This window comes from Dermacentor albipictus, chromosome 1 (assembly GCF_038994185.2).
Source record: "Dermacentor albipictus isolate Rhodes 1998 colony chromosome 1, USDA_Dalb.pri_finalv2, whole genome shotgun sequence".
Taxonomy (NCBI): Eukaryota; Metazoa; Arthropoda; class Arachnida; order Ixodida; family Ixodidae; genus Dermacentor; species Dermacentor albipictus.
Genome location: NC_091821.1, coordinates 452,859,620 through 452,881,866, shown reverse-complemented (window position 1 = coordinate 452,881,866; position 22,247 = coordinate 452,859,620). Strand labels below are relative to the sequence as shown.

At 41.9% G+C, this 22,247-nt stretch overlaps 1 protein-coding gene across 1 annotated transcript in view; it reads right to left on the bottom strand.

Moving 5' to 3' along the window:
* LOC139054374 (diuretic hormone receptor-like) overlaps positions 1 to 22,247 on the bottom strand; it is a 131,341-nt gene that overhangs the window by 35,396 nt on the left and 73,698 nt on the right. The window contains exons 4-13 of the mRNA XM_070531287.1: positions 21,416 to 21,507; positions 17,295 to 17,380; positions 16,870 to 16,990; positions 15,925 to 16,075; positions 12,819 to 12,906; positions 8,089 to 8,155; positions 4,922 to 5,007; positions 3,918 to 4,050; positions 3,045 to 3,086; positions 2,453 to 2,528 (exon numbers count right to left, since the gene is read on the bottom strand). Coding sequence (XP_070387388.1) covers positions 2,453 to 2,528; positions 3,045 to 3,086; positions 3,918 to 4,050; positions 4,922 to 5,007; positions 8,089 to 8,155; positions 12,819 to 12,906; positions 15,925 to 16,075; positions 16,870 to 16,990; positions 17,295 to 17,380; positions 21,416 to 21,507 — 942 coding nt within the window. The remainder of the gene's footprint in view (positions 1 to 2,452; positions 2,529 to 3,044; positions 3,087 to 3,917; positions 4,051 to 4,921; positions 5,008 to 8,088; positions 8,156 to 12,818; positions 12,907 to 15,924; positions 16,076 to 16,869; positions 16,991 to 17,294; positions 17,381 to 21,415; positions 21,508 to 22,247) is intronic.

Here is a 22,247-nt window from a genome sequence, read left to right as displayed (position 1 = left end):
GAGTGAGCAGGTTGACTATCTCGGTGGTTCCTGTATTAGCAAGATTTCCTTGGCGTTGTCCGACAAAGAACTTAAATGTTTGCGCATCTGTAACTACATTTTCATTCTTGTTGTTTGTACGCTCAATCTTGTTATCTCGTCGCCTGGTGTCAACGTGGTTTACGTGGTCGGTGAGGTGCGTGCGAAGGCACTTTTGTTCGGCTCTGTCAAGGAAGCAAACTTCATTATTGGGAGTGGCGCCCGTGTGACCGTGTCTCCTTTTTTCCTCGCCTTTTCTAAGCGCGCAATACCGTCTTTAAGATAGGCACATTGAAAGCAAATTTTCTCTCAGTATTTGAAAGTAAATTTCTGTAGGTTATTTTTCTAACCTTCGTAATGTAATAAGAATTTAGCGGAGGCATTTGCTTACGTTTACTTTTTTTTTACCTACGCTGTACCTTAGTAGACACAGTGAAGTAGTTTTTAGCAAGACAATGAAACCAACATGCGGGCTTTGTGACTTTATTTTTATTTATTTATTTATTTCATAATACCCCTAAAGGCCCCCGAAGGGGTATTACATAGGGGGTACAGATACATGAAAAAGATGTGAGCTTTGCGCGTTACGGAAAAAAAACAACAACTGAAGTACACAAAAGTTATACAAAATTTTACAAAAGAAAACACAAAAGTTATACAAAAGTACGATATTTAGCAAAATACACAAGTAAAACAATATACGAAATACATTAGGCAAGTGAAACTCAGAAAATACAAAACTGTCTGAAAAAAATAAATTAAGGGAATAAAATAGGTACAATGTAAAAGAAGTAAAACGGGGTGTTGCTCAAAAATGCGTCAGTTGTCACGTTAACAAATTAATAAGACATGAATTGACTTGTACAATGTGCACGCAGAATGGTAAAACAAATGATCAAAACAATATATACACTGAACAACGTATGAAGAAACGGTACATGATGGATATTTACACGTAACTATTGCGTAATAGTTCCTGAAAGGATGCGAAATCGGTTTGAGTGGCAATGTGTGATGGTAGGTTATTCCATGCAACAATTGTACGGGGAACAAAGGAGTTAGCATAGGTAACTGAGCGACAACTGATGCGTTTTATCTTGAAGATATGGTCTGTGCGTGGAAAGAAGGCTGTCGCTGGTTCGAAGATACGGTGAAGGTGCGGATGATGATAAGGTTTGTGCAGCAGTGAGAGGCGGGCAATTCTGCGGCGATGAGATAAGTCGTCAAGCTGAGCGCGAGCTTTTAGTGCTGAAATGCTAGTATAGGGTGAATAATCAGAAAAAAATGAAACGGACCGCGCGGTTTTGCAGTGATTCGATTTCTTGGGCGATATATGTTTGAAAAGGATCCCAGATGGCTGATGCATACTCGATTTTGGGGCGTATTAATGTGATGTATGCTAGTCTGCGTAGTTTAGCTGGAGCATGCTTAAGGTTGCGTTTGAGGAGGCCTAAAGAGCGGTTAGCTGATGCCAACGTCAGGCGGATGTGATGATGCCACGTTAGATCAGACTGTAAGTGAACACCAAGGTACTTATATGAAGTTGTAAGTTCAATTATGTTGTTAGATATTACATACGATGTTGGAATACGGTGGTTGCGCCTAGCAAATGATAATAACTTCGTTTTAGCTGTATTAAGAGTCATCAACCATGTTGAACACCATGTGTTAATAGCGTTAAGATCGGTTTGAAGAATATCTGTGTCATTGTCGCATGAAATTACTCGATATATTACGCAGTCATCGGCAAAAAGTCTGATGTGGGAAGACACACAGTTAGGCAGGTCATTAATATAGATTAAGAAAAGTAAAGGGCCAAGAACGCTGCCCTGCGGAACACCGGAGGTTACTTTGGTATAAGAGGAATTACTGTTGTTAACAGACGTATATTGTACTCTGGATGAGAGGAAATCCTTAATCCATCCAATAACGGTTGGGTGTATGTTAAGGTTCATTAGCTTCAGTATTAGTCTATGGTGAGCAACGCGATCGAAAGCTTTCGAGAAATCCAGGAAGATGGCATCAACTTGAAATCCTAGGTCTAGGTATGAATGTATATCATGTAAAAAGCCGGCTAACTGTGTTTCGCATGAATAGCCACGACGAAAGCCATGTTGGTAATCAATAATTTTGTGCTCTTCTAAGTAGTTAATGATTTCAGTATACAAGATGTGTTCAAGTAATTTACAAATAGTACTAGTTAAGGAGATGGGGCGGTAATTTAATGGGTGAGTTCGGTCTCCGGACTTAAAAATGGGTATGACTTTTGCCACCTTCCAATCGTGCGGAATAGTGTTAGTTGATAAAGACTGCGAGAAGAGTGCACATAATATAGGTGATAAACTAGGTGACAAATGCTTTAATACTTTATTATTAATGCCAGTGTGATCAGAGGCGGAAGAAACTTTAAGTTTATTTAGTAAAGAAGAAATACCTGCTTCGCTAATAATTATTTCTGGCATTGATATGTTAATGAGATTGTCAAGGGTTGGTGAAGATATGGTGTCTTCCTGTGTGAATACAGATGAAAATGCACTATTCAATAAATCAGCACATTCCGAGTGGTGGACCATATCACCGTGCTCATCGACTAGTGTTAAATCGGGATAGCTCTTCGGGTTTATTACGCGCCAAAAACGTTGAGGATTGTTAGTGAGCATAGAATATAGGTCATTGGCAAAGAAATGTCGTTTAGATGATTTTAGCAGTGACTGATATTGCTTATCGCAGGTCTTATAACGGTGCCAGGAATCTGAGTCGCGGGCTTTATCGGCTTTACGATATAAACGCTTTTTCTTATTATTGAGGCGCCGAAGCTTTACGGTAAACCACGGGGCTGTCGGGGTGCAGGCTATTTTTGTTAGAGGGACGAATCGATTAATTAGTTCAGTAAGAGTGGTTTTAAGTTCAGCCCAGTTATGTTCGATGGTTTGAAATTGGCATCTATGCACAGGCATCTTGCAAATCAATCTATTATTGATGGTACTCGTTATTATTGATCGAATTATGGTGGTTTTGTAACTCACCTCGCCATTGAAGAAGCAATAAAGAACTGCCACAGTGAAGCCCTGCAAAAGACAAAAAAAATAACCAGCGTACTTTTTAACAGCAACGATCATATTGCAGTGAGGGATATGTGCATGCTACTGCAATGATTATGTGTTAAAGTGCTTGAATATATATCACACAAGGTAATGTTTTTGCGTACAAACCTGCATGGCAACGCATATCAATCCGAAATACGGAAAGTAATTATTGCATCGTTAATTATGACCTAGAAAGCTATGAAAGGAGCTCCGAGAATATAGTAGAAAAAAGACGCGGAAGAGAAATCTTGAATCGATTTGAAGAACAAGAACGTCTAAATAAACTTTTTAAGAGTTCCTGAAGAAGAAAGCTTCATACCCGTGGCTCGCTGGTCGTAATGATTAGTTACCATAGCGTTGGCATCATCAAGAACTTTAGTTTTGTAAACATGTTAATTGTTATTATGGGACCAAACTTGCAAAATTAACAAAATATGAACCGGCCGTGAGCAACGCCATAGTGCGGCTGCCAATTACATTTGACTACCCGGTGTTCCTTCTCTTACCAACCTCTCGGCCAACAACTGGGAGGGTGGTACCTGTATGCAAGCCAGCACTTACTGCCTTGAGTTTCAAGAACACAAGTACGTGAACACGAAGTTGAATTACTGACCGGTTTAACGCTACAAAGGAATACAGTAGAAGGTAGGAAATAATTCATCCTGTAAGAAATCAGTAAGAGTTTACACACCAGGAAACGATGCTATCCCTCTAAACAGTACAACTTTTCGCGATATTTCCTATTCCGCTAAGAACCGTTACCGTAACTGCATGCCTAAGCTAACACTCAAGGTATGTTGGAGTACTACTTGCCTGAGTAGAGAGGAGTGTGATCTGCAAGTAGGTGAAGACAATCTTGGCAGTTTTATGAGACGGAGTCCAAATCACCAATAGATATGTTACTCCGAGCAGCGGAGTCAAGACAAGCAGAGCCTTCGCTGCTTTTCTGCAACAAATTTCCAATAATTGTCACATAAAGTACGCAGTGGCCTCAAATGAGAGCTAGACATTTCGCAGGGAAACGGTTTAGGCCACTGTTTTTTTCACAACTGGCTGTAATCTAAAGGACTTTTTTTAGAGCGCTTGTTGATGTACCCTCAATTAAGAGCTGGTATCGCCTGTCACTTATGCAGGGAAAAGAATGTGCACGCTTTTTTGTACTTTTAAAATCAAAATTTGAACCGATCTTTTAAAGAGTATATGTGGAACTTGTTGATCGAGGGTAGAAATTTTTTTTAATGAGACGTCTATTTTGCTTACAGGAGACGCCTTCATTCCATGTCCTTCTTTTGAGCAAGAACCGCGCATACCTGATCCAACTTCTAGTTTCCGCCAAATGGTGCTAAAGCACGCCAAGCAGCAGTTCGGGCACAGCTCCCATGTCGCAATTACATTTGTCCACACCTGTGCACAAGGTTAGCGACTCTCGCACTTTCTGCAAGATCTCAGCCGAATAAAGCGTGATAAACGCGCGTGACACGTCTCATTACAGGGGTATGGGCTTTTTTTTTCTTCAAAAATAGCAGAAATCTTTCTGAAAATCTAGACAATTTATGGAACAACCCACCCAGACATAAGGTAATACAGGTGAATGTATCTGAAAAGCGGTTTTTTCAATAGTTCTTTGTGGCTTTGATAGATGTTGGCATTTATTTTTTTTTTTTTTGAGAGCGAGTGCCAAATGCGCGATGCAAAACCCGAATATAGCGCAGCTTCTCTTTCCCCATGCGCGCACACAGCTCGTGGAGAGAATAACAAATGGTACGTGTAAAACTAGTTTGTTACCGGGGGAATAATCACGTGGAGAGTTTTGTTACCTGTATTGTTGCGTTTCAATTGTTGTAGTGGCTCGCAGCTTTGTAATTAATACCCACATTATTTCTCCCATGAAGAACATGTTAACCTGAAAGCAGAAAAAAGAACTGCATGTACGTTGTGCTTAGTCGCGCACAACGTTTCGACCATAAAATTTAGTGTTTCTTAATTGACAGTTACTAGAATTAGTGCGAACTGGTTTAATGCCATTACAGCTCAATGCGAACAGTTACACCTGGTGGTTCCTCGAAACATCTAAATTGTGTTTGATACACCGTTCAGTAAAAGATGCTTCGGCCTAGAAAGGGCAGAGAGCATTTTTATTTTGAATAACACTTGGCATCTGTGACAAAACGCAGCTTTTAAAATTGAAATCTCTGATAGGGACGTGCGGAAGATCCAAAAACATAGCCACGAAAGATGTTGGAATACGGGATACAAGAGAAGAAAATCTCGTTATAGCCAATGCGTGGCGCAGTTATATTGAACAGTGCATTGTGCTCCCCTCCATGAGCCACATGTCCATGTCTCGTCTCCGCTTTCCGGGTTGAGTTTATGGTTGCGATAATATATTGCTTTTTTACGATCTACATGCTCCGAAAACTTGTGCTGTCGTGCGGAACTATTACAGAAAACAGACTTACTCAGGACGCCTGAATTTCTGTATGTATTTTAAGTACGCATAAAATACGCCAATATAGGCCTCACATTGAAAGGAGCGCACAACCTTCTCAATTTCTTGTCGAATCTTCATTCTCAACTGAATCGATCATGTAAATGAAGATACCGCTGCTCGTGTTGAAGCTTTTGCATTTTAACGGATTTTGGCGCCTGCAGCTAATTTTGATTGCGCCCAAAGTTGGAAGGTTTTCAGGCTGTTCAGTAGTTACTGTATATACTATACAGTCTGATCGTTTTCATGTTGTACGGAACTTCTAAAAATCAGCTGTTGCAGATAGCACAGTTTTTGTCCTTGAGCAAAATTATTCGGTGAGGCGGACATTACTAGCATGAGAAATCCAAACACATATATTCAACTATTAGTTGACACTCACTAATTAGCTTCCTAATTTAATTACCTAACGGCACATATTGAAAGTTACGAATTGTAGTCGGAGAGCTTGCAAGACGTATCCACTTGCAATGAATTTCTAGGATGACACCAGTTTCGAGATATTATTTCCCAAAGTGTGGACGTTTCAGTTACTTCAGCTACATGGACGTTTCAGTTACTTTTGTGCTTCAACGCATACAGGAGCGTTTTCTTAAAAAAGTAAGTTGAAAAACGGTTCATCTTATAGCATGTTGGATGGCGCATGTCTCCAAACTATCGCCATTCTTGAAATTCATTCTAAGTGGATACAACTTGCAAGCGCACCGGCTACAATTCGCAAATTGCAATATGTGCTGTAAAGTAACTATTAGAAAAAATAACTAGTAATTTTTTGTTAATTAGCTAAGCATTTGTTTCAGTTTCTCGAGCAATCAATGTCCGCCTCTGTGGATAATCTAGCGGAAGGATTAGAATTATGGCATCTGCGAGAGCCGGTTTTGACATATTCCCTAAAATTTAAAAATTATCACCCTGTATTTTATTCTTGCTTTGTATTTTGGAGTCTGTTGGTGCTGATATATATATATATATATATATATATATATATATATATTAAAAAGAAGCTGGTCATCAACTGGCAAACCTAATAAGAAGATTAAAGTAGTACTTCATCATAATAAAATGTCTATCGGCGCACATCTGCGAAACTTCTCTTATGTATGAGTACTTCCTCAATTGACGGCGTTCAGGTTCCTGTTATTAGTGATATCGATGTGCACGTCAATATGATCAGCGCGGCGATTGCTGGTCGCGTTAAAATTTTGTAAATAAGGGCCTTGAGGACTTGCGCGATCTTCCAAACCTATTATACTAAAGTGTTCTCATTTGCAGACAGCAACGATTGAATTGAGTACTTGTGTGATGTGTTACTTTCGCCGTCATCCTTCTATGCCTAGACAGAGAGGTACCTATCGGTAGAGCAATCTTACAATAGCTCCTATAAAACAGGCATACAAGAGGACGCCTTGGTCGTTATGCTTGGCGCGCTTTTGTTCCTTCTTTCCTCTTACGTTCTTTCTTCCTATCTTCCGTTTATATGCTTCTGCCTGCTCTTATCTGAAGAGTAGACAGGCGTTGTGGCCATTCCGGTGGTAGTTCCTTTTCCTTTCAAGTGTATATATGTGTTTTTTTCGAAACAATTAATAATAATAATTAAAATTTCAAATTGGGCTTACTACTATCCAATAAAATTGCATTGATTCTGGTTGGTGCTCTTTGAAGCTGAGACGGGAAAGCTCCACGTCCACAAGACATAAATTCGTCAATGCCGGAGTCTTGCTAAACTAGACATTTCGCCGTATTTCCGCTAAGTTTGCAATATAGCTTCCAGACTGCACGACATTAGAATGAATTACTGCTTGTCGAAAATACACTGTCTCTGTAGCATGGAGAGTTTATAATAGAGCCCCTTCACTTATACAGCAGGATCTTGTTGTGTAGTATATCGATGACGTTGTGAACTCAGGCTATGCAAGTGGCCAATCCTACCTAGCATGTGCTTTCGTCTGTGCCAAATATGAGGCGTCTACTGCGCATCTACCACTCTGCTTCACTTCATTCACTATTTCAACATGAAGAGGCTGTCGCAACCTAAAAAAAATAAATTTCAAGAGAACGGACTGGTGGGCCTCTTCGTATTGCATAACTTGAGGCAAAGCGCAAAAAACACGAGGACAAGAGAAGCACTGTGTCTTTGTTTCCTTCTCTTGTCCTCGTGTTTTTTTGAACTTTGCCTCAAACGAAAAAAAGTATTCTGGAAAGCTTGACCGCAACCAGTGTAAACAAATCTTTCAATGAATATCACGCAGTCGCCTACATATCGGCAGACTGCGTTTTCTTTTTATTTGTGTGATAGTGTACATGGGAACCAATGGCAGCCGGAAATATACACTTTTTTATTTTTTTGTATTTCAATAGAAACGATACACAAGTGGATGCTCTAGCCCCACAGTAATTGAAAAAAACGGGAAATGTTCACAAAGAGTTGAAAAAAAGGATGAGTGCACGGCGACGGAAAAATCCGCCCGTAAATTGATTTACGGTCTCACGACTTACCAAAAGGACAATGGCAACAGGACATATAAAGACACAATCGTAAATGTCTTTCAACTGCCAGACGCACCTGCAAAAAGAACGATTTTGGAAGTTGCGGATGTGAAAAGGATGAGAGAGGCTCAACGATGTAACCCGCAAGAAATGCAGAAAATAATGAAAGGGCAACATTCCGCTTTGCAAAAGATGGTGCAGAGTGTCAGCAGTCGCATTTATCTTTTCCATAGGAGGGGGAAGCAGCAGCTGCAACTATTTTGCTCAAAATTTCAAGAAGCAAACGGGCCGCAAGGATTTATTGCTGGAATTCTGTGCCACACAATATGCCTTAATATTGGGTACTAGTGGACTCAGGGAAAGCGAGATGCTTTTTGTTCTCGGAAAACTAAGCAAGGTCTGTCCGGAGGACAAATGCGGCTTGAAATGAGAGAGGAACTGAGAGGAAATCAGCGTTATTATTTTTCAGAAGAAAGGAAAAGATCTGTGGTGGACGTCTTTGAAAAGCGGTTCGCAGGAGAACAAAAAAGAAAGATGCCGGAACCTCCCGTACTTGACGAAATCACGGCGGGCATAGTTCTAGTGCTTTGATTTATTTTCGTTGTGTTCTTTTCCTTTCTTTCTTTCTTTCTTTCTTTCTTTCTTTCTTTTTTTCTTTCTTTCTTTACCGCAGTGACCTGACGTAATAGGCACTTCAGGTGGCTTAATCATAGGCTTAGCTACTCATTTGTCTCTGCCTTAAAGGGCTGGGAGATATCTGCCTTGTATTTAAACGCTACGGTACATCTGTCAGATAGAAAGGGTCGTGCTAAAGCTTGTAAAAGATATTGCGCCAATGATGGCGTTTGCAAAATTTTTTTATCGGCACTCCACCTGAAAAAGCTAAAAACACTAACACAAATGCGCTACAATTCATTCACAATTTAAAAAAAAGGTCTCGTTAATTCCTTTTAAGTCGTTGCCTAGCATGACACTCGCCACGGTATATCGTCTTCCACTTATTTTTAACATCGGACTTTTTTTAGAGGAGCTTTTGCTCCACGTAGATATACAAAGTTGAATTTAGACTAATAATATTTAAACGGACATGCGAGCTATCAAAAGGAACTTTACATGGAGGCCTCCTGGCATCGTGGTAGACAAAGTTGCACGGGACCAGAACCTGAGCAGCTGTAAAAAGCTAACATTTACGAACTTTCTAGATTTTGAAATGGGAAGTCTATGTTTATACCACAAGTACAAGAAATTCTATTTTCTGAGGTACATTCGTTGCCATGGATTTTACGGTAGAGCTCGCGTTCTAACTCGGAGTAGCTAATTTGGCAGTCTCAGGAGGAATCCCTCTGTACAAAAGCGCGCCCTCGAAACACGTAGCTCGTCACGTTGTCCTTAGATGATTGCGCAAGAGGAGAGCGAGAATGTAACTTCTATCAACTCTGTCCTCCTTTCAGGCTCATGAGGATTTCGCAAATGAGCTGCTTCTCCATAGTACGCGTACTTATGCCTCTAGAATTACCTTGAAATTTGTGACAGTGGCCAAATTTATCAATCAATTTGTGAAAAAGAAGCATTGCTGAAAGGCAACGCGAAAGTTACTTGCCTTTGGGTACGACTTTCTTCAACTTAGCAATATAAGAGCAGAACCTGAAGAGAAAGCTTTAACGGTTGAACAAAAATTCAAGTATGTTCGTCAAGTAGCCCGAATAATCTTTCCAAGCCACAGTTGCATTGTTGGCTCAGTGCTTTAAGATAAAGCTTTAGCTCGGGTGCTCCTATCTAAATACATGTAAAAGGAGCATTCGTTTTTCTCGGCAACCACTGCGTGAAATTTGGCTAGGTTTATAGCCTTTAAAATAAGAACTTAAAATCTAGGGACTGCTGGTTTCAAATTTTTGATTTCGGTCGGGACATCTTCATTGAAAATTGGCAAGAATTGAAAATGTTCAGAAAACGAAACTATCAAGTTTACAACTCTGTAACTCAGCAATGAAAAATGATATCACAATTATGTGAATTGCATCTAATAGTGCATCTAAAACGGGCAAAATTCATATGCCACATATGAAGATAAAAGAATATAGTAATCTAAACATGCAGCTTTTGCAGGACTCTTGCACACAACGTAACAAATTCACGTAAGGTATAGAATTGCATATCGAATTTGTCCACACTGAGTGATCTAATGGGTGCCATTTACAGAACCACTATGTCTGTTTTGATGCAGAGCTAATAATTCATAAACTTCCTGCTCCTATATTTTCTAACTTTCGAATGCAAAAAAAGTTATACATTTAGGCCCTAAATCCAAATTCCTTTTCCAACAGTCAGTAGAATTTACCTTTCTCTCTCAAATACAGCAAATTTCATTAAAATCGGTCCACGTGTTATCTCAAAAATACGTTTTTTGCGTTTCACATGTATTTGAATAGGCCACGTGGGAGTTGGTCCCGGGCTAAAGCTTCCTCTTAAACATAATTTGCTAAACTTTACCTTGGAAGAGAGGTATTTTGCATGTTAACGAGACTGCGTGTGAAATGGAATTGCTTGCAATAGCATTATAATGCAAAGAATGTTGGAAATTTGGGCAGCTCATATCTTACGATGAAGATTGAGGTTAATGGGATTAGCATTGAAGTAATGTAGTGGCACTTGCTATTTCAACTGCGGAGGCCCGTTATGTATGACACGTGTATACAGCCCGGTTACTCTCTTGCACTACGCCCTGCCATCTAGCGACATCGACGACAAGTCCTCGCGTGCAGCTTGGGTGAATATGGATTCAGACAAGACTGCCAGAAAACCGTATAGACTAGTGTAAAGGGCACATCATTATTTTTTCACAATTCTGACGAGCTGCGGTCTGGTCCGCACAGAGTACCAAACCTTTTGGTCAGAATGGCACCATCGCAGATAGCGAGTTGAGCAAGCTCCGGATCCTCGGATGTACAACTGTATCAAATGTCAGCGCGCAACTCTCGCCATCTAGTAGCGGCACGCGGAAGCACGCAGCGCGCAATGATTCGCTCATGCGTGGGCACGGCACCGGGGCGCCGGCCTTGCTTCTCTGTGGGACATATTTCCTTTAATTTGGGGATGCCAAGTTGGGGGTGGGGCGCTTACACGAGTCTTTACGACACATGCGACGCGGGCTTGATTCGGCCCTGCAACCGATAAGTTTTTATAATTTTTCGTTATTTAAGAGCGGCACATAACAAGTGGCACATATCCAGTGACCCAACTTGGCGTCAAACATGTTCTTTGATGACCGGTACACACCCAATCGCACGTGCTCAATAAGCCAAGTTACATGAAAGAGGTTCACTGAAGAGCGGCACCAACCCTGAGACACACAGCCCCAAGTTGGCTCGACGGTTAGCATCGGACTCTGTTCTCTCAGCATATCAGCACGATGATGTATTTATTAGACGATGGACTCCCGAGTGACGTGATTTGGAAGAAAAACGGTAAGATAGAACGCCCGCTGAAAGTGCACTCGTTTCCTTTCCTTTCTTCGTAGCGCGAGAGCCTACGAAGATCGTGCTAGGATTGGCAAAGCCAATCCTAGCACACCCCGTACATGTATGTGCACACAATTTACAGCTGAGCTGTTACTATCAAAAATGACATCCACAGCTTCGTTAAATGTCTGCTACAGAGTGCAATGCGTCACCTATAGGACAACGGGATGATGATGTGTCAGTGCTAAAACGACACATTTTCCCCGTGTTGTATTTCTCAGGTATGTTTATTTTTCTGCGACAATGTTGTACTTCTCTTGTAGGTTAATTTTCGTTTGCGACAATTTCTCATAAAACTGCTTTGCGTCTCTGTACACGCGCAATGAAGTGTACACGTACGAACAAAAGGGAAACCTTGATTATACACATGTCTGCCTTGTGTCCTTTTCATACAGGCCTTTATTTCTTAACTGCACCAATATTTTAAATATTGCCTGTTGCAGATCGCACAATTCTAACCCTTCATCGACATTACTTCACGAGGCGGCCGATAGTTCTGCGCGAAATTAAAATCTTTAATTGTATAATTACCACAACTACGCCAAAAAGGTTTTCGTAAAATACCTTGCGGCACGTATTGTAGTCTGCGAATTGTAGTTAGTGAGATCACAAGGCGAATCCACTTGGTACGAATTCTCACAATTGCATTGGTTTCGAGATATTAATTTTATATGTGTTCGACGAAATGTATTGGTGTTCCAGTTACGGCTGTGCTTCAGTGCATCAAAAGCAGTGTTTTCCTAAAGAAGAAGACTAACTGGAACTATTTGCAACAGGTAACTTTTAAAAAAATAAGCTGTAGCTAAAAGAAACACCCTAAATGTAGAGCATATTATAAATAAGAAACTGCAGGAGGCTTTACAGCATGACGTATGTTGTGTCACTAGGAAATTATTTTCTGTTGCAGATATTACGAAATGTCTCTCTATTTCAGAACGAGAGTAGTTACGTGAAGTAATAATTGATTTGATGCTCTCCTCTGTGCAATACAACATCATGAACAGGACGCTTACGTGGCTGAAACATTGCTGATTACAGTAATGTTTCCATTTCCACATCCACAGTGTCTTAAAAAAATATTATCAGCAGCTGCACTTCGTATAGACCTCGCAACTTGCGCGAAACAATTTCACAAATATTCTGCCTTCAAATCAGCAAGTGAAACGTCGCTCCTACTTTACGGCCATAGTTATTCAGTTTACCCTAAAAATGGTCACTTACAAGCTGTCGAAGAGGGCAGGATCATTGCGATTGGCGCTGAAGTAAGCCTTTGTGATCGCCCAAACGGTCACCACTATGGCTGGTAGCCCTGCGCAGAAATATTCATGACAGTGAAGGACACTCTGTGAAGCGATGTGCTTGATTTTTGTTATAAGCGTCATCACAATTTAGTTCAAATGCAACGTTATTGCTCCAACCAGCAACAGACATCAACGCAAGGTAAAGCCTCACGTTCTATCAGCGATAATCCGAAAAGATTTTAACGCCTCCGAAATCACTCAATGCCACAAATTTTTGTAGGACATTCGCATGGCAAACTGCTTAATCCGTCTTCCTTCAATAAACCCACCAGTAAAATAAATAAATAACTGCTTTCTTGAATCATACAGGCCGCGTTCTGTGCCTGCGGGGCCCAATTAATAAAGCTTTGCTTTCGTAAGTGCTGTTTGCCATTTGCGAGCCACCATCGCCATTATTAAGGCAAACATCACGATTGGCGGCGTTCATTCTTAGGAACAGTTTTCGTGCAATCAAAGCGTCTGATTTGAGCAAACCATTTTAAATGCCTACCCCATAGTCCATCGTAGCTGAGGCGGACGCAGGCACAGCTACAGTTTTAAGGACAAACTTATCCACTCAAATGACTGTCGCCTGAATCGGTGTTGATTCTGCTTCAAGTGACACTATACAGTGATCGTCTGTTTGTGCTCCCTCATTTCCCTATCTTACTTTCTTCTTATCGATTATCTTTCCCCAGCCTCGTTCACTAGCGTAGATTAGAAAACCAGCTGTTCTTTTTTTCTATATCTTCCCCGGCTGTCCCCTTCTCTATCATTCTTTCATTCCCTCTTGCGTAAGCACTTGTTTGTTAATATTAGGCCAGATTGGTGGGAAAAGTTATGGAATTGACCTTGAATCAAATATTTGTATCCGTATACTGCTCAAATTCTCAAGTTCATTTTGCAGCATTTTAGTAGACATTATCACTTTCTCTTCAGCTACGAACACGCATATACACAGTAGTTCCGGCAGTGCAATTATAAATACTCTGTTCCTAATATAGCTCCAAAATAGAGCTGGCTGAGAAATTATGGAAGCTCTCTCCCTAATATAGTTGGTATTATAGACCAGTATATAATTCTGGCATGCTGCTACACAGATGGTCAAATATAAAAGGCAATGCTAGCATAGGTTCGCGTTATAGGAAAGGAAAGCAGGCATCACACTCTGTGCTGCTTCAATGTCCGAACAGATGTCCCAATTAAAAAGACCATTAAATAGGAGGTAGCCATAGTATTTTGCGCTGTGAATGGCTAGTAACAATTAGACGTGATTCCTCAAATCTCGTTGCTATAATTAAGTGGCCAACTTTTTTATGATCTGCTAGATTGTCGCCACGTTTGCACGTATGTTCCAAAATATGTGATGCAACCTATTTGCACGGTGAACACATTTGCTTGAATTGCCAGACATCACCTGACAATACCTGAAAAAATAATTAGGTGTCCTTTTTTGGGCCATGCTTTGTACAAATTCCGTCTAGCTTATTAGGTACTCAGAAAATATGAGCGTCACGCCAGTGCGCTAATTACTGTCTGCTATACAAACAAATGAGGGATGTACATGATGAAAGGCTGTGAACTTGACTCACAAGCGCATACACAGACAAGAGGTTGTGGTTCGTTTGAATTGTTGTGCTTGCTCATGTTGGCTTAGTGTTTCGGAAAGGGGATGGGGGGGGTGGGGGGGCTTTCGTCTTGGTACTTTGGTCCTATGCGCTTGCTCTTCGAAATAAAAATTCTGTTTGAAGTCAGCGCTTGTCTTCGTCACTCGCTCTGCCCACTTATACGCTGTAAATCAACTTTGTAATGTAATACCAACTAGCCCGTGCTCAAACTCTGAACTTGAGCTTGGTGGTATGGCTTCTTTATGAGGAAAAGCGCGAAGCGAACGAGATGCGAAAACAACAACAGCGACACGAGTCGGTGCTAAGTGCGTCTTTCTTGACGCAATTGTTTCGCGCTGTTTTCCCGCCAAGAAGTGCGTAATGACTGTGCCGTTTGCTTTATGTCGTAACGAGCACGACCCCGAGCGGGGCTTGTGCTTCCTGTTTGCCTGCTTCAGCTGCACGTTTGCAACACGCACAGGCGTAATAGGGTAGCCAGCATCAGGCAGGCAAATGGCGTGTTACCTGAAGCCGATGCTAATGTGGTATCAGCAAGATGTTTGAGCATACCTAACAAAATACCATAACACAACTCAACCATACTAAGTGAACAGATAATTAGGGCAGGGAAAGCGTAGAAGTTAAGTGTAGTTTTTGTTTGAGATGCACAAATAATATAATAAAGGGAAATGACAGTCGGCGCAAAAACAACTTGCTGCCAGCGGGAACCGATCCCGCAACCTTCGCATTTCATAAACACAACTTGCAAGATAAATACAGAGACGCAATCTCTGTAGCAGCTAAGAAATGGTAAGAAATATTAAGCAGTCGGCGGCACACATAAATGATTTCTTTATGCTTTGCCTTGTTGAGACCGTTCAGCCGGGTTTCAGTGCATCTTAGCTTTGTCTAGATTGCTAAAGACAGGAGCTCTAAACGCAACCCATTACAGTTTTCTACGCTTATACGTTGTTTTATTCTTGGAATGCAACTCGATGCCGTAAAATCCGAAAAAATTTCAAATACATCGAGAGCGGTACGTACATCGCTCCTAATTCAAATATCCAGAATTTCATAAATGCGGGTTTTCGTACATAGTACAAGGAAATCAATCTGTGGCGTGAAATGACTTGCTGAGGAGCTGGCTGGTTCGTACGTGACATTGGGAGAAAATGAAAAATGCAAACAGACAGGACACAGCCGCTTGTGCTTTGATTGTTTCTTTTCCTTTGTGGTGCATGCATGTGCATGCGTGCATGCGTGCACTCGTAGTTTCTTACGGTAAGTCTGTGGCAGTCAATAGCGGAGACGATCGACTATACCAACTTAAAAGGCAATGTCCTAGAATGCAACGCCGCGTAATTTTTGCGTTCCTAGAAAACCGTGCTTTGGGCGATTTTCAATGGTGGAAATGTTGGTCACTGCAGCAACAGCCCTCACCCCATCCGACGAAGGCGTAAACGTGTATCCTCACTAGTTCCACTGAGAATGTCTTCACGACGAGTATGTATAAGTAGAGGCCTTCGACGAACATCCAGAAAAAGTTTGTGCCCATGAGGTAAGTCAGCACGATATAGAGAAAACACGCCCCCTGCAAAGACAGAAACCACAACGCATTTGAAATGTAATTATGTGGGCAGCAGCACTTCAAAATATACTTCAATTACAGTGGGCTCGGGGCTTGCGTATAAACATAAGAGTATTTATAGATAACGGCCACGAGAATCCTGATGTTCCCTTTCAATCTAAAGACATTGGTGAAAAAATCTGGCATAAAAAAAATTGTGACTACTATACCTTTTTGACCATTTTTAAAGAGATTTCAATATTGTTTTGTGATGACGTTAAATTGCTGAAGCTATTGAGCCATTCACAGCTGCCCTAAAGTTGAAGGTAATCTTCAAATGCTGAACAAGACTTCAAGTTTGAAGCGATAATAACGATAAGAACTCGCATTTATAACTTTCCTTCTTTCTTCTATGCCAATAGTTCTACATGGTGGTAGATTGTCTATTGCGTAATGGTTTCCCTACATTCCGATGGCTCTTGAAGTACCCTTAAAAAGCAATAATATGAATTAGTGAAATGAATTCTTTTATTCTTCCCTGCATTTCTGCCCTAGCTACAGCATGCGGCGAAACTCCTCCTACAATGCCATCTGTGCATCCCGAAAAAGCTAGAATTGTCTCAGTACAGGCAAAGCTGGCACGTTATTACAGCCATGACAGCCTCACGTCTACATTATTGATTTTTGTCCTGTGAATTCCTTTGGGTGCACTGACTATCATCTTGTAAGGAGTTCTCTGGATTGCACAAGAGCCTTATTTTCATTGCCCCTGTTATAAGTTGAAGTTTCGTCTGGCCGTGCAGCCTCTGGTACGTTACCGTTCTGTAGACAGGAGATTGTATGGACTGCAGTGTCGCCGTTGTCATCCACACAATCGATACCAGAAAGTAGGTGACCATGAGATTCACGTGAATGGTATTTCTTAAGCACCGCAGGTCCCTGAAAAATAGTGTAGAACTCTCACATCACCATCCATTATAGTCGATGAATGTATACGAGAAAAGTCCCTTCGTATACTGTACTAGATCTGCTTATCAAAGTAGAACTCTTACTTATTTCAAAAGAGACATATTCACGCTAAATGTCTCTCAATTACAAATGTTAATGCAGCTTCAAAAAATAACAGCATTATTTCTGCTAGCATCGCGTGTGGTCGCTTACGCCACAATAGTGTTGGGTGGAAGAAACTCTACTCTACCAGCATTTTATTACGTTTTCGTTTCGTTATACAGGGATTACTTACTTGTAATAAAGAAATATCCAGAGGGCAATGGTTAAAGCGAAGAGAGACACCCCATAACCAATATAGTACAATGTTGTCTCGTCCACCTATTAAAAGGGAAAGCAAATTCACCACAGGAAACAGAAAACAATACATCATGTACGACGGCTGCATGGTGCGTTCAGAGAAAGGCTGTTGTGACAAAAGTAAGTTTGTAATAATTCACAGGATGAATCATCAAAGCAACATTGCACAATCTAATTACTTAGCAAGCGACTTCAGTATGTTTCACTTGACAGCTACGCGTGATTTCAGCTGGCCAAGGCGAAGAGCACAGTGGTTTAATTAATGCCTTCTAACGTCCCCGCGCAATGCATTGCTTTGGAGAGAAATCATAGTGAGCTCCTATCAGTCAGATAAGATGAAGCACAGCGTAGAGAAAGGACATCGACACAATAAAACACGAGCGACAGATTGGGCTTCCTTCACCGTGTCCTTGCCCCGATGTTGCTCTACAGTTCATCCCAATTAAATATGGCTGACCAACAAGCTCACATCGCAACCAAATTATGCTGAACAACTTGCATTCTTCAACGTGCACCCAAGCGAGGTACCTTAGAGATTTCACATTCTTACGCAGCCCAAAGTCGAAGCCGCGCTCTCCTCATCAACAGTAGAACGCCAAAAACCACTGAGCAACCACGGGTCATGGGCCTAATTATTAGTGGCAGCTCAGATGGTGTCATCGTTAAATTGTAGCACTAAATATGAACGGCTGTATCGAGATTGCGCCAACTGTGTAAGTAACCTGACAAACCGTTTTAGGATTTGGACTGAGTTAGAAAGTCCGTGTCAACTGGTGTCCCTCTGTCGAAGCGAATTTCGGGTGACAATTTCAAGCCAACCCGCCAATTCATACACCCAGCACTGCTAATACACCTTTAGATCTTTTTTATGTCATCCATGCTACGCTTCAGAATATTGGTAACAATGTAAGCAATGCGCTATGCATCCTAACAGAAGCGTTTCGTGACAAATGACTCACTGATTAAGGCGCGCACTAGCCCAATTTATCGAGAAAACAATATAGCATATATTGTACGCCCTAGCTAACGCGAGCCAAGTTGTTCATAGAAAGCAAATGTTGTAAGAAAAGGTGCGAGATACAATCACAACAACAACGGTGCTCAGTCATCAGAGGTATGATGTTTGAACAATGTATGTCTTAAAATCTTATCTTGCACCTTGTTTTTTAAATATTATTCTTTTTGCTGGCCAGCTTGGCTAACGTTAGTTGAGACGTCCTATATGTCGTACGTATAGATTTTAATTTAAAGGCTAGAAAACATTGAAAAAGAAACACAAAAATAACGAATTACAAGAAATACTAAAGCCATGGAATGAGTTTACAATGTGTTCCAGACGAATAACGGACTTTCGTAACACTCCGGCATGCTAAGCTACGGTATCGCAGTAAAAAGACTTTGGAAATGTTGCCTTAAACATAAGGATAACAACTTCAAGTGCATGGAAGGATTTAGCAAGGTATGTGTGCCGATGTGTCCTAGATATAAAAGGCGGAGGTGAAAAAATTAAAAATGAGCAACCAATTTACCTGTGGCACTCACAAAGTATACAACCAATTGCTTTTGCGGTTGAATAAAGTCAACACCAAGTTCCACTCAGCCCATCTAGCCACCAAATTATTTTTTGGAAAACTACCTAAACTACATCACTAATGCGAAAAAGCTTTGCAGGCTGCACATATTCTAAAGTTCTCGCAGCAGCCAATCGTGATTCCTAAATACTAGAGCGAAGGCTGCTGCCCAGTGGCTAGCAGTACTTACGAACAAAAGGCTTTGTGTTTTCCTTTCCCGATCAAAAGAGGCCGAATGTCTGTTGCGGACAATCAATCTAATTCGGACCTCGACATTAACCAGTTGGATATCCTTCTTTAGCTTCTAATTTTATCACTTTTGAAATATATGCGCATTTCCGCCTATTTCATTTAATTAAACGTCGCTATAACGACCCCCAAGGGATGTTTAACAGCGAGTATGAGTAAATAACTGAAACGTAAGAAGTACATGGCATACTCCATATCTTAAATAAGTGGTGTTTGACTGTGGATAAAAAAAAAATTACCGACGATTACGTTACTTCCTAATGCGAAATTTGGGCGCAGCAAATAAGCTGTTTCACCTTTTCGGTAGATTGAGGCAAAGAAATCGAGCAACACATGTATGCGCTGTCACAGAATTTATCACAGTGGCGAACGGCAGCGGCGATTTCGGCTCGGGCGGTGCACATATACAGATCCGCCACCACCGATCTGGCTCTCTGATTGCCACCGCACAGGGGTTGCATTGGAGGAGGAGCGAAGAAAGGAATTAAGTTCGAGCCGGCGCTTTGACAACCGGAGACTCGCAGTAAGAGGGGGAAAGGGGGCGGCGTGTACACCCAGCGGCAAACGATGGGGGCAGAAGCGCGCGCAGCAAGCGGACAACACGATAAAGGGAGGAGGGAAGAGATAGCAGCGACTGACTGATGCCGCTGACGCCGATAGTGAGTCAACCCCAGCTGCGGAGTTGGTTTCAGGGACAACGCCGCCGATGCCGACACAAACAATATGATACCCTCGCTTCCGCAGCGCTAAGAACCAGGTCTAGCCGTGGGAAGGTGGTCACGTATTCGTCGACGTGCCGGGGCCTACGTGAAATAACCGGCGCGTCGGCAACTGAAGAGCACCCTATCCGCCACACAAGAACAGGGGGGGGGGGGGACCCTTTCCTCCTCTTTCTGCATGGCGGCGACGGTGTTCTATGCAGTCACGTTATCTTGACTCTCTAGCGGCGTCAGCGGCATCCAGCGGTATCAGTCGGTCGCTGCTAGCGCTGGGGGGATGAACGGGGGGCGGAGCTGGTTACGAGGCCGACGACAACGCCGACGACGACGCGAAACCCAGGAACGGACGCCAAAGAGCTGCGCTCTAAAAAGCTAAACCGGTGCCCCTTAGTTCCCGTGATTATCACCGCTTGTTATTTAGATGAAGAAATAAATCTTTGGGAAACCATAATCGAAAGTTATGCTCACTGAATGCCGTGACAAAGCGAAGTAAATCGAAGTAAAACCTTCCTTTCAGAGAATGGAGTATCTGTGATAGGTTACTTAATGCCGTTCGCTATGCACATGGCGGTTGACAAAGGATACGAAAGAAGATTCCGCCGTGGAGAGCCTCGATGGCGCGTGCCGAACAGCCCTCAAGCTTCGCTAAGGCCAATTATGAAATGTTATGAAATTCTTACAACTGCATCCGAACTGCTTACTACATTAGTAATGGAAAGGCACCGGTGATACTGCGCTTGCTTTAGCGTTCGTACACGGACCCGCGCAAGATTCTTCCTGACGCTCAGAACTACCTTAGAAGCACTTTGCTTGTGGTGAAATCGCACGACTTGCCATCCAGCCGTGAGGGTTATCCATTTGCGTTGCGAATTTCCCGCCTACCGGCCTTGTAGCGCCAACGGCGACATTTTGACGCCGACACAACGCTGAAGCACAAGCTTCTCTGCCGGGATGTTTCGTCCATTGTGCTGCTGCTGATTTCGCCATTCCGCGGGGACTAAAAGCCATATCGCAGACAGCGATCGACACAAAGATCGATGATGCTCCAGGACGGATAGAAAACGAGCTGCGCTAATAGAAAGTGCACCACAGATTTCCTTTTTCCGTGGACCTATTATGGCGTCTTTCTAATTCTGCATGCGTGATCGATCACGTGAGCACAAGCACAGAAAGTCAGATTATTTTCTTCTACTGCGACGCTAACGGAAGCCTAGACTGCAACGCTTCGCCGTCAACATGCCGAACGCAATCAGTGCTATAGGACTTGCGTATCTTACGCAAACTTTTTGTACTGATAACTATTTTAAGTCAATATCGCGAAGAATATCTCCCGCGTTATCGCATGTCTTCGCGGTAATAACGTTCTTGGCACGGGATATAATTTTCTTTTGTTAGGAAAAGAGGCACTCTAGTCAAAATAAGGGGTGGCGAACGGAGGCTCGAATAACAGCTTGGACAGCACGCACACCGTGAGCGACACCTTCGCCGTCAGCACCAGTATTACAAGCACGACTCACCTCTCTCTCGACATCGACGAGTGGCTTGCAGCCAGAGTAGTCCGACCTGTCTGCCCACGTTCCGTTCTCGAGGCACGTCCTCGTTGCGTTGTCTGGTTAAAACGTTCAGAAATAACACTTCTTTTGTGGGCGTCAACCATGACAGCAAACGAAATACACCGATTGGAATATTTGAAAAAAGTGTCCTCAAACATTCGTCTTTTCTTTTGTTTCTTTTTTTTTGCTGCAATCACAGGTTGATTTATTTCTTCAAACCTTCAAAGGGCACTGAAACGGAGAATAGCATCAGGCTTCGCATCGCGCTTAATCTTTGATCCGAAATAAATGCCAATATGATTTGCAGTTATATAGCGCAGTCGAGGAATTGGCGCCACTGTGTTGGGCAGAACAAAGCTCCCGCGTCCTGCTAAATGACGGAATAGGTAGTTTCCCACTGAATTCCGTCACTGTTTAGCTAAATGACATTGAAATTTGTAAATGTGACAGTGTGATTACACTCAGTCATTGTCGAACACTCTAAGCCGGAACTTTATTTCGTTCCGCGAATTTGGAATATCTGATTTGGGTCGATAGTAGAAAATTCATTCAGACCATGGTTGTGACACCTAGTCCAGTTAATATATATGTAACAAGAAAGTGAACAGCAAGTATGAAAGTCCTATCTATTAGCCTTTTGAAATCGTCAAACGAAAATTATCACCTTCGCTCATTTTATATAAAAATGAAATCGAGGTTATCCTAAACAAAGTTTGGTAATGTTGGTATAAGTTCACTAGTATGCATTTCATTTTCACACGCAGCTCTTCTGGTCCTTCATCAATATTTCTTACGC